General features: G+C 37.9%; 1 protein-coding gene across 3 annotated transcripts in view; it reads right to left on the bottom strand.

Annotated features, from left to right (window-relative positions):
- CDH8 (cadherin 8) overlaps positions 1-19,303 on the bottom strand; it is a 207,302-nt gene that overhangs the window by 30,114 nt on the left and 157,885 nt on the right. For all 3 annotated transcript variants that reach the window (XM_087971614.1, XM_087971613.1, XM_087971615.1), the window contains exon 9: positions 3,742-3,863. In XM_087971614.1, the coding sequence (XP_087827740.1) occupies positions 3,742-3,863 (122 nt within the window). The remainder of the gene's footprint in view (positions 1-3,741; positions 3,864-19,303) is intronic.

The raw sequence follows: 19,303 nt of genomic DNA, 5'->3' as shown, positions 1-19,303 counted from the left end.
GCTAGATTGCTTTCCTGCAGACATTTTATTACTCAAATAGGTAATGCCATCAGTGCTAGAATGGAATGGGGCTTGGTCACTCCCCATTCACTTCTAGTATTAATGATGTTACTTTGTTGGGTAATGAAAGGTCATCAAGAAAAGGACAAAGCTCTGAGCGCACCAAGGACCCACAGTTCAAGCCTGAGTTACCTATATCCTCTTTTACTGGTAAGATACATTGTTAGTCAACATCTTATTACCATTACTTCTAACTCTTGAAGAAGTTAGAACCATCACAAATATTCCATCCTAAGGAAGCTCACCAAGTATGTCCTTGGCCACAGTCTTTTAGCAGTTTGACAGACAAAATTTGTTGTAGCTTTCTAATCAGAAAGTATAATCAGGGAAGGGGACTGGAATGGGATTGGCTGCTTGCCCTAATAGGGCAGCAATCAATCACTGATTCTTCTCATTTACAATATTTCTTTGCATGCTAAAGATAATTCTTTGAAAAATCCTCATCTTAGGGTCACTAGGAAAGTCAAGTGTTCAATCATTCAGCGATATGAAAGATCAAGCAATGATGATTTCTCCCACATAATGCATATTAAATAGGAAATTTTTTAAAAAGAATTGTGCTAGATTGTCCCAATGGCATTTTTCAAAAGGCAACTGTATTTTGTTGATTTTTTCCATGACAACATTTCGCTTTTCATCCAAGAATCTTCTTTAGTTCTGAAGAAAAAGAATGTGGTGGCGCACATGATTAGTTGAGTTGACAATCTCTAAGCTTGTGTTTGAGACCTAAGTGCTGCTGTGTGATGATATGAGTTTTCCTCATTTGCTCCAATTCCTGCCAGCCTAGCGATTTGAATGCATGCAAATGTGAGTAGATAAATAGGTACCACTTCCACGGGCACATTAAAAGGGACATGAAAGGAGCTCCCAACTGGGCATTCTCTGGGCCAGCGGTCGCCAACTGGTGTGCAGCTCAATTGATGTGGGCTGCAGAGAAATCTCACCCCCAGAGCACACACCCCCAAAGCAATTAATCCAGGCTGTGCAGAAACACAAGGCTGCACAGCCCACATGGCCTGTGGGAACCCTCCCTGTCTACTCACTCCTTACCCAACAAACTTGCCTCCTAAATTGCTATTTTTCCTTTTTCCGACCATCATCTGTTCTGCTGCGCCGGCCGATTTCGATTAGCTAGGAAACAGGAAATGGTTGGATTTCTTGCTTTCTAGCTAGTTTTTAGATCTTCGGTTCTGCTTTTAAGCACAGCTGAACCTCCATTAGGACTGAAGTTTCTATTATTCAGTGCAGACTCACAGCAAGCAAATTTGAGAGACTGAGCTGGCAGATAGATAGATCACTAAATGATTCTGTGAGCACCTCAATCTGCCTGCCTGCTTTGCTTGATTTTGGGTAAAAGTTGCTCTTTTGTTTATAAAAAATTCAATATTTATATAAATATTTAAAATATCTACATACAAGCCAGTCACATGACCACCAAGCCACATCCAAAAATTAGGTCATACCCACAGAACCAGTTAGTGGTCCCTGGGATTTAAAATTATGAGTTTGGTGGTCCCTGAGGTCCAAAAGGTTGGTGACCCCTGCTCTGGGCAATGGTGATGTCACTGGCTAATCCTTTCAAACTGGAAGCACCTTGGTATTTCTAACATGAATGAGAGTGCAAGTTCTAAAGAAGCTTCTTGGATGAGAAGCAAAAGGCTTTCAAGGAAAAAACCCCAAGAAAGTCCAGTTGTCTTTTGAAAAGCACCTTTGGGATAACCATGACCTGGATGATTGAGAATTTCCATAGACAATTGCTCTAAATGTTAAGTTCCAATTGAAAGAGTTTTTTTGCTTTGTCTCTCTCACTTTCTAAATACATGCAAGATAATTGGAAGAGGTATTTACATTTGTTCAAGGTTTTTTTTGTAGGAAATAACAGCATTTGTACCTATCTACTGTGAAATAATAGTAAGGTTCAATTTCCTGCCTTCCTCACTTCAAAAAACAGTATACTATCAGAAGGAAGGAATAAAGGGAGGGAGGGAGTAGGGAGGGAGAGAGGAAAGGAGGAAGGGAGGGAAGGAAGGATATCACAGGGATAAAAACAAGTGCCCATCATTATATAATTCAGATCAACTGTGGAAGCCATATTTCACTACTCTTATTATTCAATGTAGTAGTTGTTTGTTTGTTTTAACTGCCTGGAAATTCAGACTCTATTATCAGGCAAGCTGTTTTGGTAAATGGTGATTTTAATGACAAACCCCACAAGGCATAAAATTAGTTGGATTAACAACTTAAGTGACATGCTGTCAGTTGCTGTTTATTTAAATCAAAATGTCACTGCTCAAAAGTAAATCAGGTATACAGAAAGCTGGGGATTTCTGTCACCCATGGATTATAAAATTATTTGTCCTGTGTCACTTTCTAGGAGATAAGGGTAAATTATATCATTCAACACATTTCAACATTATGGGTCTTCCTGGATGATGGAAGTGTAGACATTTGGTGAGTGTTTGCATGGCCATCTGATCAAACAACTGGAAAGAACAAGTTTCTCCATCACTTATGTTGAACATGAACTTCCAAAATTCCAAGGCAGTTGCAGTCTTAAAGTGATGGGATTAGGAATCTAACACATTAGGGAATTCCAAGATGGGAAAAGTGTTATAGAGTTTATTTATTAGATTTATATTCTGGCTTTCCTCTAGGACAGAGGTGCCAAATTCAAGGCCCAAGGGCCAGATCCAGCCCACGGGGTGCTTAGATCTGCATTTGGGGCTGCCCTGGAAACAGTGAAGGACAGGCCCATGGTGCCTCTGCAAACAAAAATGGAGGTCATGGCTCTCCCAAGCTTTTCACTGGCAGAGGGTTGCAGTATGCCACCCCAGCTGAAAACAGAGCTTGTGAGGGCCATGTGTACCCCCCCCCCCAGTTCCGTTTTCACTCGCAGAGGGTTGCAGGATACCATTGCAGCCGAAAATGGAGCTCGGGAGCCCGTTTTCGCTGGCAGGGTGCTTGGGCCACCACAAGTACCCCTGACACAAGTGACATCATATGGCCATGCCCACCCCGGCCCTCTGAGGTCAAACACAACTCTCAAGCGGCCCTCAATGAAATGGACTTTGACACCCCTTTTCTGTGACCTTAAAGTGACTTATAGAGTAATCACTTCCCCAAAGTTTTCACAAGTCCTCTGTGAGATAGGGTAGAGAACAAAACTCACCCTGTTCAGCTTTCCTGACTGAAGGATGAATCTTGAATATTTTAGGTCCAAGATTGTAATTTTTAATACACTATTCCACATTGGCCCAAATATGCTTTTTCAAAAGGCATTTGGAATTTCTTTGTTTTTCCTTGAAGATATTTCACTTCTCAACTAAGAAACATCTACAGTTCTGAAGTTCTGTCAGAACTGAAGAAGCTTGAGAAGTGAAACATCTTCAAGAAAAAAAACAAAGAAAGTCCAGATGCCTTTTGAAAAAGCACCTTGACCTGGATGACTGAGAATTTCCATAGATATTTCACACTGGCTTTCTATACTGTTGAGTGACACAAATGGCCAGGGCTTGCTGTTACTAAATGGAGTAGAACTTTCAATGGAACAGGGCCAGTTTCACATCAAACTAGATCAACAGACAGGCAATCAAGAGGTGAGGGGGGGAGGAGAGCAGGAGAAGAGGGGGGAAGAGAGAGAGAGAAAAAACTGCTCAGGGCGAAGAACCAAGGCATATTTACTTTTCCAGTTTTTCCATTTTCGCATAAATACGCTTCATTCCCGGATACAAGTTCAGGAGCGTTGTCATTTACATCAAGAACTTTGATAGCAACAGGTACTCGAGATATTTGACTGGGATTTCCTAAGAGAAGAAAAACACAGCAGAGGGGAGGACAAAAAGAAAAGAGAAAAGAGAAAGGTAAGCATACTTTGTACCATACTACTAATGACATCCAGGGCCCAAAATAGATATACATTTTTTTTGTGCTGAAAGCTCAATGACCCTTTTCTAGTTCTAATAATTGGGCTGATTGATTTCAAATTGGAGGGAGAAGGAAATGAAGATACAGAAAAGGGTAGTATTTAACAAAGGGGAGAAGGGAGGACAAATAAATCACTACTGAAAACAGCTTCTGCTAGAGATTAAGTTGATGAAGACCTTGGATTAAATTGGTAGATGTCTTCTTTCTGATGAAGTTTGCATTGTCTTATTGATCAAGAGAATTCTGCATGGAGGAAGAGAGGCTGTAAGCAACCAAGATTTATTTTTATTCTTATCTTTCTCAGTTTACTCTATTAGCCAATCCGGACTACACATCTATTATTTCAACTTAGTAAAAAGGAAAGGGGAAAAGAAAGGAAGGGAGAGGGGGGGAGGGAAAGAGAGAGAGAGAGGAGACAGAAGGGTTAAAAAAATCCAACAGAAGGGTTCTAAAATATGGAAAGCATAAATAATAGAAGTTGAGAGGAATCATTAAAAAGAAAAGGACAAAGAATATCTCCTACTTATTCAAGATAGTCGGAATATTCTTGGGTTGATTTATTTGATACAGAAGTGGGCTTTTGAACTCATGAAAATTATGCACAGAGGGGGAAAAAGTCTGACCCACATTTATAACTACAATTTATCATACTTCTCTTAATTCATTGCCTGGTTCCTATGTGTGTTTGCTTTTATATATCCTATTTTGTTTCATACAGTTAATTTTCCAAACAAAGACCCAATCCAAAGATTTAGTTTATAATTGTTGATTATAAATAACATTTGCAGTCTTCTCCTTGACATATCAGGCTTTGAAGGTGACAATTTGCTGAAGATAGAATAGAATGATATACATTTGTTCCATATATGTGGATGCAAGTTAAGGCTGTATTGTGCAATTCCATAAGAATAAACCAGCCAGCCTTTGTCAGTATGTCAACTGCTCACTAGCTGCCAAGAAACTATATAAAGAAGAACAGTGAGAATCACTTTGTCATTCACTGATGTATGGTATACATTGAACATGAAAAAAACAATGTAAGTTCTTATCAGGGTGAGAATCATATCAGGGTATGTTCTTATTACATGCTGAATATCCAGAACTCACAAATATGTGCACGCACACAAAGAGAGAGAAAGACAGAGAGAGAGAACACATTGAATTTTCAGTGCCAAGTGTCACATTTAAGCACTCAAGATTTCCTTTTATCTAAATTAACAGAACAATGGCAGTTCAAATTTTAGAGACATTATACTGAAATGCAATTAATTAGATAAGCTTCTGAAGAAATTATTTATGTCTCTTGTGGCTGGTCCCAAATGTTTGTCTTTCATCTGAGCCACAAACATGAAACCTACAGTTATTATTCTTAGAAACTGGAAAACAATCTATATAACAATCTATATAACATTAAACAATCTATATAATTTGCAAAACTCACTGGAGAAAAACTTACTGAATACACAAATTGTCAAGATGGACAGACCAAGAAGATTACTTAAGACACAGCTGGAAAATTATTTTTTTCTATTTCTTTGCTCCTGTTGCTCATGAAAGTTTGATTCACTGCTGCCTGATATGTTACATAGCATGGGAGGATCTAAGTCTCAGTCCAGGTTTTGCTCCTGAAATACAACTATTTTTATTTCAGAGTCGAAGATCATCAGAAACCCTACACTGAATGTCCTCCCATAATGAGAAGTTGTAAGATGCTACATGGAACTAGTCCTTTCAGTGATAGCCTTCTGATTTGTTAATGTCATCCCTGATATATATTCGGAGTTGAGTTGATTGTCTTTTTGGTGTCAGCCAAATTTAGTTTATTTTATCAGACAGTTTAATCAATGCATGAACTAACGTTAAGCATGCATACCACTTAGAAACTTCTGAACTACTCTAGTTCTTGCTTGTAAAGGTTGTATTGTGTATTTTAATTAGGATATTTAATTGTGCACTTGTATTAGGATCTTTTTTTTAACAAAAACAATATGGTTTAGTATGTCATGAGTTACTCCTGAAAAAAAAAGAGATCCTTCAGAAGAGCAAGAAACTCTTTATGCCATTCCTGATTTGTATCCTCATCATGCTACCTAGCTGTATTGGCATTATGCTAAATCAGCCTTCACAATCACAGACAAGCAGAAAAAAATTCAATAGGTCATCTTCATCCTTGTGCAATACCACCTCATTTGGCAGTGCCCCATGCAGCAATAGAACCTATAATACACAATTAAACTGATATCGACATATTTAATACAAAGGCCTGGATAGTTCTTAAGCATGAACTCTTTTCAAAAAGAGATTGGACAACCATTTGTCTGAAAGGGTATAGGGTTGAACTCTTCTAACTCTGTTATTCTCTTAAGAGGTTTATCATTGTAGCCCAGATAGCAGCATATATAACAAGGTTTTATGCAACAGCATGGAAGATTCATCAAACCCTGGTGGGCCAATTTTCTTCAATGTATTCTATGTTACTATAATTCATTTACATGTTAGATATTATTACTTTGTTGTAATTTTAAATGTTATCACATTTAATAGAATTTTAGTATTTATGTTATACTGATACTTTAATATAGGCTGCCTCCTAAACCTCATAGATACCACTTAGGTTGTTTTACAAACATATTTTAACTCTGCCTTAAACTTTATTTTATCATCCATTAATATACTACATTCATACATTCATTCATTCATTTGTTCATTTGTTTGTTCATCCATCCATTCGTTCATTCATTCATTTATACAGACTGCTCTGCTTGTACCGGTCTACGCCTGCAATAAACTGAATAAGCCTATATGGTACAATGTGGTCCATGTTATTCAGATTTGTGTCCAGATTGGATTAGCAGATGCCCTATATCTTCACTCTCAACTTCACGGTCCATCCACTACACGAGAAGGATGCCACTGAATGGAACACTTACACTTTCAGTCTCCACATTCTACCCCTGTACTTATATAGGATATCACCAGGTTCTGTCTCATCCCTTCCAGCAACTTTCATTCCTTACTCCTGGGAAGTGATTCCATATTTCTCTCTGTGATCCAAGGCCCCAGTCACTCATGGCTATATTGCTGGCTCCCAAGAGTGGGCCATTCCTTGTGCCTATTTCATTGTGCCCATCCTTGACAAGCAACTTCCTTTCCATTGATTTACACAAGCCTTTAGAGGATACTCTTACCCCAAGGGACAGAACAAGTCCCTTTTACATTGCCTGGAGAACAGTGGGAATCATTTTCTGTTATTGTTCTGTTCTGGAATTTCAAGTGCAAATGTAACTATGCCACACTAATCAAGGCAAGATAATATGGGCCAAACTTGATTTTATTAAACTCGAAGTGTTGAAAGCAAACAAAATTTAATTATATCCATTATTTGGCTTCATATCAACCCTAAGTTTGCAGAGCTAAAGCCCTTCACATTTATATTCACATTGATCAAGATTGTATCTAGTTGTATAACATATCAAGATAACCTATTTCCCAATCACTTGTTTTTACTCTGTGTTGTTTTAATCCTTTTCTCCTCCTTCCTCCTGCTTCTCTCATTGTTATCTTTAATATCTGATGTGACGTGAACAATGTAGAGGGAGGAAGAAAGAAAGAAAGAAAGAAAGAAAGAAAGAAAGAAAGAAAGAAAGAAAGAAAGAAAGAAAGAAAGAAAGAAAGAAAGAAAGAAAGAAAGGGAAAAGCTTACACAGTTCCAGTTTTGAATAGCTTGGTGTTCAAGAAAAACATTCTGAAAGCCAGTCTGATCTAACGGTTAAAGCACCAGGCTAGAAATGGGAGTCTATGAGATCTAGTCAGCTGGGTGCCATTGAACCAGTCACTTTCTCTGAGCCATAGAAGAAAGTAATGACAAGGCACTTCTGAAGAACTTGCTAAGAAAACTTCATGGACTTGTTCAGGCAGTTGTCAGGAGTCAACACCACCTCCTGTCAACTGCTACACCCACTCCCACAGAGAGAGCAGGGGAGAGAGGGAGGGAGGGAGGGAGGGAGAGAGAGATTTGAATAGAAGTTGCATTCTGGAAGACACTTCTGAAGTGGAACTGTATGGAGTAGAACAGATGGTGGGGTTAAGACTGCTTGGCAATGTATCCTATATGGTATTTTAAGCACTATCCTTATTTGCCTGTTCATTTCCACTCTCATTTTAAGGTAGAACAAGAGAAAACAGAAACAGACAATGGCAAACAGCTTCTAGAGTACTGTCACAAGTGGTCAACATTGCTATTTTTGATTGTTTCAGAGGATACCTTTCTTTATAATATGTGCTTGTCGCAGAGTTTACTAACAATGACAAACTGTATTGAGAGACAACATTATTGTCTTTAAAAAAACATATAAAAAAGATAAATCATAATACATTTTCATGCCTTAGGAAAAGCACTCTGCATTCAGAATTTCCTACATTTATTTACTTCTTCAGTGAACTTAATACCACTATTATCCTTTTTCTCATTTATACAAGAAAACAATACAAGATTAGATATACTGACAGGTTTTTATCCATCAAACTCTCTTTCTTATGTTGTTTTAACAATGCACAGAACTGCATTTGTATAGAACAAAAAACTTGTGTATTTCTACAAATGTCTTTTGTAGGAGGGCAGCAGTGTTTAATACATCCCTGGGCTTAGGTAATGCAAAGGGTGATTGGAAAAGCAAATGAAAGTGAAATGTTGAAAATCACAGAGATGAAAACTTTACTTTTGTAAAAACTAAAAAAAAAATACTGAAAAGTCTAAAAAATACTACAAATCTAAAAATATTGAAAACCAGTGTTCTAAAGATTGTGCTACTGGTCTCAGAATGCACAAAGAATAAGACAGAGGTCACAGTGAAATTGTCAAAAAGAAGAAAGGGGCAACATCAGTCTCTCACTCCTACACATTCCAGGCTTTTCATAGATGTTTATAACTAGCTACATGTGAAATCAATCCTATGCATATTCACCCAAAACTCAGTACCTAACTGCATTTGTGGTCAAATTGTAAGCTATCCAAATACTGAAATTGTATTTAAAATGCTCTAATACAGACCTCATTTGGGACTGGAATAGGTGGAATTTAAAAGAATGGTTATTGCATTTCTGACATTTAATACCTACTTCGTTTAATAAGTGCTCAGTGGGCACACTGCCTCCAGTGTAAATGATTTTGGATAGCTTTCAAAGGACAAGCAGCTGAAAATCTATAAACAGTGGCAGTGAGCAATCTACAAGTCTGATTAGTGACTCTCCGAGTTTTTCTTGATTCACCTTCATCAGGTGACATATATCTGCCAAGGTCATTTACTATGTGAAGGATCAATAGGTGATCTGCAGATATACAGGCAAAGGTGAATTTTCATTCTTCATTTCCTGAAGTCACAAAGGATTTAGGATTTATAATCACATCAATGCTGAGGCGCCATTAATTTTTAAAAAAGCTACCAGGTCCAGTCTCAAGTTTCCCCACCAGATATGAAGTCCAGAGCATGTAAGGCAAAGTAGTCATCCATGTGCAGTTTCCTGGAAACACATCAAACCAAAATAGCTACTGCAAAGTTTAAGAGTGGAGTAGAGTAGAGTAGAGTAGAGTAGAATTGGACAGAACAGAATAGAATAGAATTCTTTATTGACCAGGTGTGATTGGACACACAAGGAATTTGTCTTCGGTGCATAAGCTCTCAGTGTACATAAAAAATGCATTCATTGAGAATCATAAGATACAATACTTAGTGATAGTCATAGGATACTAAATAAGCAATCAAATCATACTAGGAAACTAAATAAGACAATATATATTGTAAAGATACAAGCAACAAGGTTATAGTCATAAGTGGGAGAAGAAAGGTAATAGGAAGGATGAGAAGAAGAATAGTAATACAGTCTTAGTAAATAGTTTGAATGTGTTGTGGGAATTAGTTGTTTAGAAGAGTGATGGCATTTGGGAAAAGCTGTCCTTGTGTCTAGTTATTCTGATGTGCAATGCTCTATCTATAACATCTCCAGGATGTCAGGGGTCTGTAGATATTTTCACAGCCCTCTTTTTGACTCGTGCAGTATACAGCTCCTCAATGGAAGGCAGGTTGGTAGCAAATGTTTTTTCTGCTGTTCTAATTATTCGTTGAAGTCTATGTCTGCCTTGTTTGGTTGCAGAGCAACCAAAGTTGTTCAGTCAAGAGAAAAGAGAGGCTTCTGAGTGAAGGTAATATTCCTATTTTTATATACATCTATCCTGCTGACTCAGGTAGTGGTTACTGCATGCACAAACACTATTAGCTGGATAAAGAATCTCGTATCTGCAAATGCATCAGTGCTTGGATCAACTCAGATTCACATTTCTTAGGTTTATTCTGACCTCTGCTGAAATCTCAGGGTTTTAGGAAAACTTCTCTATCATCCTTATCAGAAGATGTTAGGTGACTGGAACCTTTTCAGTTCTCTGCATAGTTAATATTCCTTAACTGATTTGCTTGTTGGCAGGCAGCATAGACAGAGAGTTTTTTTTTTTTTTTATCAAATGTGCATGGTTATGATACCCAAGAGAAGTGGAGATTTATATCACAAAAATCTAGAAGGACAAACTACTGAAGAAACTTCTTGGATGAGAAGTAAAACATTTTCAAAGAAAACATGAAGAAACTCCAGTTGCCTTTTGGAACAATATCAGAAAGCGAAGCAGATTTTGAAATGATCTAAAAATGTGAAAGTGTTGATTAAAAAATACATTAAGGGGAAAAAAATTCAAAATGTTAAATCCAAGACAAGGGTAAAGTCTTCTGCAGACAAATTGATTGGAAAATGAAGAACTATATCTGTTGAATTCATCCTTTATTATCTCTTCTGTATGTGCTTTAAGAACTGCAGGAGGAAACCAGCCAAACCTGAACATTTTTATATTTATTGATCTCAAAAGGAGAAAGAAGGAGAATGTGCCAAATTCTCTCACTGAAATCAATGGCATTTAGATGGTCTCACATTTAAAGAGATCATACAATATACAGCTTTGTTTCCCTGAAACTTTTATTTTCCGAAGAATAAAAATGATTGCTTAATACACAACAAAATGTCAGAAAGTATTAGAGTCATATCTCAAACATATTGGTATTACTTCCTCTGCTCACGCCCGCAAATCAGGAAAACAAACTGTGACAAGAAAATGAAGCACTTATTTCTTTTTAATCTAATGATTTAGTTTGAAGGTAATAAAAGAAAAATTACCTTGATTTGAAAAATCTTTGCTTTAATCAGAAATAGCCATTGTCCATACCTATTACTTAAAATAAGTGATGGATTTATAGTACAAACAGTTGTGTTTAGTAGATATATCATAGGGATTCTCTAACTTTGGTGACATGAATCACAGAATTCCAATGCTTTCTCAGTGGGTAGGAAAAAGTCATTTCTGGGGAAAGCATTTTACTTAATTGTTCAATTTTGGAAAAGTCCCCATCTCAGTATCTGTATCTGTATGTGAAAATATTTACAGACCCCTCACATCCAGGACATAAACTGTTTCAACTCCTATCCTCAAAATGATGCTATAGGACAGTGATCCCCAACCTTTTTTACGCCGCGGCCCGGTATCCCCAACCTTTTTTATGGTGCGGCCCGGTACCGACATCAGCTGGGCGCGCCATCTTGTTTTGATGAAAAAGTGCTTCCGGTGAGCTTTCCCGGAAAAGCTCACCGGAAGCACTTTTTCATCAAAACAAGATGCCGGCGCCCAGCAAGCCAGCGGCCCGGTAGGACTTGTTCCACGCACCGGTACCGGTCCGTGGACCGGTGGTTGGGGACCCCTGCTATAGGACACTGCACACCAGAACAACTAGACACAAGAACAGTTTTTCCCTGAACACCATCACTCTGCAAATAATTCCCTCAAAACTGTCAAACTATTTACAAAGTCTGCATTACTATTACTATTCATCTTCTCATCGTTCCTTTCACCCATCTCCTCCTACTTATGACTGTATGACTATGACCTTTGGCCACGGAGTTGGCCAAAATACTAATTGCCAGAACCAAACCCCTGGTAGATAAGACACACATAAAGACTGAACTATGCACCCTGACTAAAGTACTGACAGATAACGGCTTCCACAAAAGCAATATCACTGGCTTGATCCACAAAAACACACTGAGACATAATGGAGACCAAGAAGATGAACAGACCTATGGAACAGCTGTGCTGCCCTACATAAGAGGTACGACAGACAAAATCAGTAAGATACTACACAGTCATCACATCAAGACTGCCTTCAAACCAGACACAAAAATAGCAGCCATCCTAAGAAACCCCAAAGATAAAATTGACCTGGAAAACCAAGGCATACATGAAGTCCCCTGTGCATCATGCCCTGCCACATACATTGGACAGACCAATAGAAGAAAAAGTACCCGCCTGGATGAACACAAAAATGCAGTAAAAAAGCTGGAACACACTTCCTCACTAGTCCAACACATGAAAGCAATAGGTCATAGCATCGACTTCAATGGCACCAAAACCCTAGCCACTACAGAAAACCCCAGCCACAGAATTATCAGAGAAGCCATAGAGATTGAAAAAAGATCTGAAAGCATGAATAGAAGAGATGATTCCACCAGACTGTCAATTATTTGGAAGCCTGCACTCACAAACAAAAAATCTCCACACCACAAGCCAGACAAACACCTGGGCACAAACAGACCCCCCCCCCGATACCTCCAGCTCAAACACACCCCAACCAGCCACCCAGAAGAAACCCAGCTTCCTAATAAATGATAGCTGTCCATTTACTCAGAGCCGCACTAAAAGCCTCCAATACAAGAAACACAATGTTGCCAGCCAATCAAGACAAAAAAAGCTATAAAACAGACAGAAGAGATTAGAAACACCAATCAAGCAGAACACAGCAAACTCCAAGACCAATAAACACAGACCAAGACTCCCAACCAATCAGGATGAAGCAAAAACCATTCTGTCACAGCAGTAGGCTAGCCCCAAATTTAAAACAGAAATGGCTGTGAAAGTCTGACTCACAGATGAACACAATACACAAGCCTGATGATGGCAGGTGAGATCCTGCTGAAACATCGCTTACAGGGTAGATAATATCGGGTGATTTAGGAGATTTATCCTTCCTGCCCTACCTCCTGCGAAACTGAACTGAACTGAAGCTTTCTATGGATAGCTGGAAATATATTTTCCTTATTATTTAGTTTAATTCGTACTGTAATGATGGTAGTAGTGGAGGTGAAGATGATGATGATGATGATGATGATGATGATGATGATGATGATGATGATGATGATGATGAAAGGAGGAGGAGGAGGAGGAGGAGGAGGAGGAGGAGAAGGAGAAGAGAAGAAGAAGAAGAAGAAGAAGAAGAAGAAGAAGAAGAAGAAGAAGAAGAAGAAGAAGAAGAAGAAGAAGAAGAAGAAGAAGAAGAAGAAGAAGAAGAAGAAGAAGAGGAGGAGGAGGAGGAGGAGGAGGAGGAGGAGGAGGAGGAGGAGGAGGAGGAGGAGGAGGAGGAGGAGGAGGAGGAGGAGGAGGAGGAGGAATTTCCATCCCTTTCCTCCCTCTCCAAAAAAACTGGTTAATTTAATCAGTCAAACCAAATCATCTCTCTCCTAACAAACCAACCTGGGAATGGCAGAAGAAACCTTGGGGAAGGGGAAGTTAAGACCCATCTCTTTGTTAAATACCACATATATTTCATATTCTGTTAACTGAAATAATCCATTGCTTCGGTTGGCCCAATAAGGTAATAAAATTATGGGATCACATCACAGAAAATGACATAAAAATAGAAAGTTTGATGTATTTCTAAAATATGAACCCTTGTATTTTGAGTAGTTGACTAAGTCTGTGACAATACTTGCCTGAGCTTATTTAAATAGAGCTAGACCCAATTTTTGCAAATGAATATGAAGTCCCAAGCAAGATGGGGAAACTACAAAAAACAACAACAACCACCCACCTTGAAGCCATACTTCTGCATTTTTATTAGAAAATGTATATAGATGTATTCATGAAGGCAATACAAATAGAGCTCAGTTCAAGGGAAATTATGTCATTTTACCAAGATAATATTTCTATGTGTACCAGTAAAGTAATAAATTCCTTTAATATGTATCTTAACTCTACAATTTAAGTAGTTTTTAACTTAGATATATGAATGGTCCAGGTCAAACATACATTCTGTGAGTTCAATTATCATTGTTTAAATTCTGCCTGCCTGTCTCAGTGTAGTTATCTGGTTGCCACTGTTATAATCTATTCATGTGATTCTGAACAATATTAAGTCCCCGTTTGTATCTACTGTTGTTTGCATCAATTAATTAATCATGACTGAAAGTGAGGATGCTACAGAACTATTATACCAACTTGGAAAACAATGAATCTAGAAAGATTTTTGCCTTGCACTAATAAGATTGAAATGAAGTCTATGCACTGTAAGCACAGAAAGAAGCATTGTAATTGTGATATGGGTACAACTGCATAGCACTGTGTAAATTTGAATAATCCAATCTCAAGTCTTAAGGAATTCCATTGTTCTCCATATATTACAGAGAGTAAGCATAGTGAAGTGGATGTTATGGAAGTTAAAAATAAATTTAAACACTCACAACATTTGATTTTGTTACAACCTTAAAACAGCCGTCAATAGAAATATTAATTGTGCACTTAAAGCAGAATCATAAAACCCACTAATGTGTTATTTGTCAAGCCTGAGGAAAAAAAACAGGAGAAATTAAAACTGCTAACAACTGCCAAGTTTTGGCTGTTCTGTTAGGATTTTCCACAGCAAATCCTGCAATTCAATCCAGAGAAAGAAGTGTAATACAATTCATTAAAATCAGTGGATCTGAAACCTACTTTTGGACTTCTTTGGGGTTTTGTACGTTCATAATACAGTATGAAAGTAAATTTACAGCTAAATCCTGTTCACTGAAGTATTCTATTGAAAAAACAAGCAAGCAGCAGAGCATAATTTAACAAGTCCATTGTAAGTCTTTATAATGAAGAGGTGACAGTAAAATTTGTTGGAAGTCCAGTCCAGTCTATTGAGATTCTCGCTCATCCAGGTCTTGTTTGTCCCAAAGGTGCTTTTCAAAAGCCAATCGGACTTTCTTAGTTCTCCTGAAGAAGCTTCTTGGATGAGAAGCAAAATGTTCTCAAGGAAAAAAGCCAAGAAAGTCCAGTTGCCTTTTGAAATGATGAAAATAATGTAATAATTCCAAGGGTTCCATGAAATTGAACTTGAGGCTGAGGCGCAGAAATCTATCTGAACAAAGTCAAAACAGAGTTTTGGGCATAGGAGTACAGACAGAAATTCTAACACAGGTTTCCCACAACTCGTTCATTCTAGAATGGCTTCTTTAACTCAAAGCTGATAGACCCCCTTCCAGTTTACAATTCTGATTCTGGAAGAGGCCACAATTCCTTTATAAGCCTGGCCCTGCAATCTGGCATTTTCCTTCTCTTGGTTCTTTGCTCTTTAACCCAGTTCCAGTGACATTCTTTTGGGATAATAAGTTAGGGGATTCCTCCAGGGATTGAGAAATGCAGGTTCCAAGACATGAAAGAGAATGACTTCTTTCTAGATTGCATCCTATGAGACAGAATTACATGCTTCAGGCATAATGCAATTCACAGAATCCCTGTGTTCACCTTCTGACAACTCTTCTTTTTGGAGATGGTCCAGGGAGATCATGGCAAGAAAATGCCACTGAACTGAGTGAGATCAATTTCAAGAGCAGCTTGTATAGAACTGTTGCACAATCTATTTTCTGTCAAAGTACAATCCCCTGGAAGCCACACAGTTGGCAGGCTTGAAGTGTTCTCACCTATTCTTTCTCCCTTCCCTTCGGATGTCTGTATCTTTCTTTCCCCAAGCTGCAGATAAAGGATTGCTAGATCTTGTGGGATATCTGATTTTTTTTTTCATTAGGCCTTTAAATTAAGGCTGAGGATGGAGGCACCTGCAAAGGGAGATCTGGAGAAAATGGCAAAAGCAACATCTTGTTGTAAGCTTGGTCCCATTGATATGTGACTGTGATGCCATGCATATAAAACACTTTTATCATTTGGATGAAAACTTCTGACCGCATTAATCTAACATCAAAACGAGGGCTACAAGTTGATCCCTTCCTTGCACAGCCTTAATCCTGTTGTGTAACTGTATAAATGATAGGCTGAGCTTTTTTCTTCTGGACCTTCTTTACCGCTTCTCACCAATACGAGGAAAATAAATTGTGGGAAGCCTTGTCATATTTTCGCAAGATTCTGCCGCAGAACACTCACCATCTCTGATGTTATAAACATATTGATTTGGCTTTGAATCTTCCTGCAGTAAAATTGGCTTCCAGGGTAAAGTTGACTTTCACTCAAGTTCTCTATTACATGTTAGAGCACAAAAATAGCCAATCCATTTTGCAAAGCGCTCCTTGTTAGCTGGATAAAGTATGAAACAACAACAAAGTCTTCAAGTTCAACTTGCTATATGATGTTTGTTACTTCTGAGTCATGCATTTACAGTTAGAGGAAACGTTTCCAATTCCTGGATGAGAGAGCAAAGACCAATCCCAGGAAACCAATTTCACTTCTTTAATATGTACTCTAAGATTGGACTGTACATTTCTAGACCTGAAGAGCTGGCTTGGCCTATTTTGACTGTGATTTACTCTGTGTCTTAATTTAACATTGCTCCTGATTCACAAAGGACTTTCTACCATCAAGTGTGAAGCAGCATTAAAAGGGAGAGAGAGAAGAAAACAAATCAACAATGGCATTAATCATTTCCATGGTTCCATTTTGATGAAACTGAGTAGCTGATTTTTTCCCCCTATAAAATATCTACTTAGCCCCTCGGAAATGAAGTTAAAAGTCCTGTTATCAATGTGATTTTTGTTTCGTTTCTTACCTAGTAATGGTTGAATAAAGGGAAAGGAAGGGAAAAGGGAAAATTGTATTCCATATAGTAATGAATTGTACAAAGGTTGGACCAGTGGTGGGATTCAAATTTTTTTACTACCGGTTCTGTGAGCGCGGCTTGCTGGGCACAGCAGGGGAAGAATATTGTAAAATCTCCAGTCAGAGGTGGTATTTGCTAGTTCTCTGGACTACTCAAAATGTCCACTACCAGTTCTCCAGAACTGGTCAGAACCTGCTGAATACCACCTCTGGGTTGGACTGGCTTTATATTTTATTGGCAAATTGCTTGACTAAAAGCTATACATCAGAATGCAGTTTTTCATAAATCCTAAGCCCCAAACCAACTGCATATTATATATTGAATCCTTTCATGCTTCTGGAATTCTATCTCTCATGTCTTTATATGTGTCTATTTAGTGCAAACAATCGCAAAATATTCCACATTCCATTCACCATTTTCTAATGTGAACACTTTAGGGAATCTGTACTGAGAAGATTTGCCTTCATATCCATCCTAAGTCATCACCTCCATTGGACAAACCTGGATCACTTGCTCTCATTCATGATGGATCTATTCATACTACTTCATATGACAGTTAAAACCACTAAAGCTTTATCTCTTTTTAGAATAGAAAGTAATTGTATGAAATTGATTAGGGGACTGGAGACTAAAACATATAAAGAACGATTACAGGAACTGGGCTTGGCTAGTCTGGTGAAGAGAGGACCAGGGGAGACATGATAGCAGTCTTCCAGTATTTGAGGGGCTGACACAGAGAGGAAGGGGTCAAGCTATTTTCTAAAGTGCCTGTAGGCCAGACAAGAAATAATGGATGGAAATTGAACAAGGAGAGATTTAACCTGGAAATAAGGAAAAACTTTCTGATAGTGAGAATAATCAACCTATGGAACAGAAGTTGCCCTTGGAAGTTGTGGGAGCACCATCACTTGAGACTTTCAAAAAGAGATTGGACTGCCAGTTGACAGAAATGGTGTAAGGTCTTCTGTTAATCTATTAAAATAGTACAAGCTTTCCTGCTTCAGCTTGTTGGACTAGATCTCAGAGGACCCTTTCAAAATTTCTGTTCTGTTCTGTTCCGTTCTGTTCTTTTCATGAGAAGAGTTACAGGTATGGAATGGACCATCCTAGATTTTTTTCCCCTTCTCCAGAAGTCCTAAGAGCTAAGGACCTCAGGAGCAAGTGAGTTGTTTTAGACTGGCCTAATGCTTGTGAACAGGCAGGGGACAATTCAGAAAGTAGGTTATCTGTTTGTAGTTTTCCTGAACCTTTTATATTTTTTGAACATATAAACTTAAGGGAAATCTATGAGAAACAAGATGACAAAAGAAGTATTTGTCCTAAGTAGAAATTATAGCCACTGTATCTTTTGCAATAACTCTTTTTTTTTTCCCAAAGAAGATGCTGTTAAAAACTTTTTGTAGTGAACAATGGTGCCTTTTGTCCAATCTATTTCAAATGTATTATTGTTGCTTAATTCATTAAAACCACACAAACAGTTTTGTCTTCAAAAGATGGGGCTGGTTGCATCTAGAAAGTTTTTTTCTTTTTCTGTTCAATGACTTTGGGGATTGAAATCTCAGTGCCTTTAATTCTTTAGAATAATTTCAAGGCCTAATCTGGCTTGGAAAGTCCATACAGTTTAGGAGCAGAAATAATTGGTTTATGACAAACATGAAATTGACTCCCAGGCTCCAAATAGGGATCTTTCTAATTTTCCAATAATTAGAACCCTTGATAAATATCCAGTGATGATTTCGGGAGGTTACCATTTATCTGTTTCAATCATTATGTTTATCACATATGCAGCAAGAAGAATTTATTCTATTTCTCTTAGATATAGTTTTCATGCACAGAGACACACATGTGGGGTGGGGGAGACTCCATATTTTCTTTCTCTAACATTAATTTTCTTTTTCCAAATCATTTCTACGAAGCCAAGTTTTTCTTCCCCACAGAATGCTACACAGTTTGGTCTTTGTTTCATTGCAATTCTACTAAGAATAGGCTTTCTATGGTGATAAATGCTGCATTGATGCAAGTTGGTAGGGATTATCTAAAAAAAAGCTTAAGATCAATTGTGTTTCTAAATTCCTTCTGTTGGATTCAGAAGCAGCATATTCTTCCTGTCTATTTAGTGGAATTATTAATACTAACCAGACGTGATTCAAATTTGAAGGAGAGATAGCCAAGGAATTCCCAAGACTTGGAAATTAAAATTATTGTCCAGAAAGTAAAAACAACAACATACAGCTTCAAAGCTATTGCCAAGAACCCTGTATGTGTCTATCCATGTAATTATCAAACATTGAGGTCAGCTCTAAATTCAGCTGGCTACAATTCATTTAGTTTTTTAAAAAAATCCAAACAACTGATGTGATAAAAAT

This window comes from Notechis scutatus, chromosome 9 (genome assembly GCF_049901735.1).
Source record: "Notechis scutatus isolate UNSWTSFEM ecotype Mainland chromosome 9, rNotScu1.2, whole genome shotgun sequence".
In the NCBI taxonomy this organism is placed as follows: domain Eukaryota; kingdom Metazoa; phylum Chordata; class Lepidosauria; order Squamata; family Elapidae; genus Notechis; species Notechis scutatus.
The sequence above is the reverse complement of the archived record's forward strand: the minus strand, read 5'-3'. Positions and strand labels throughout refer to the sequence as shown.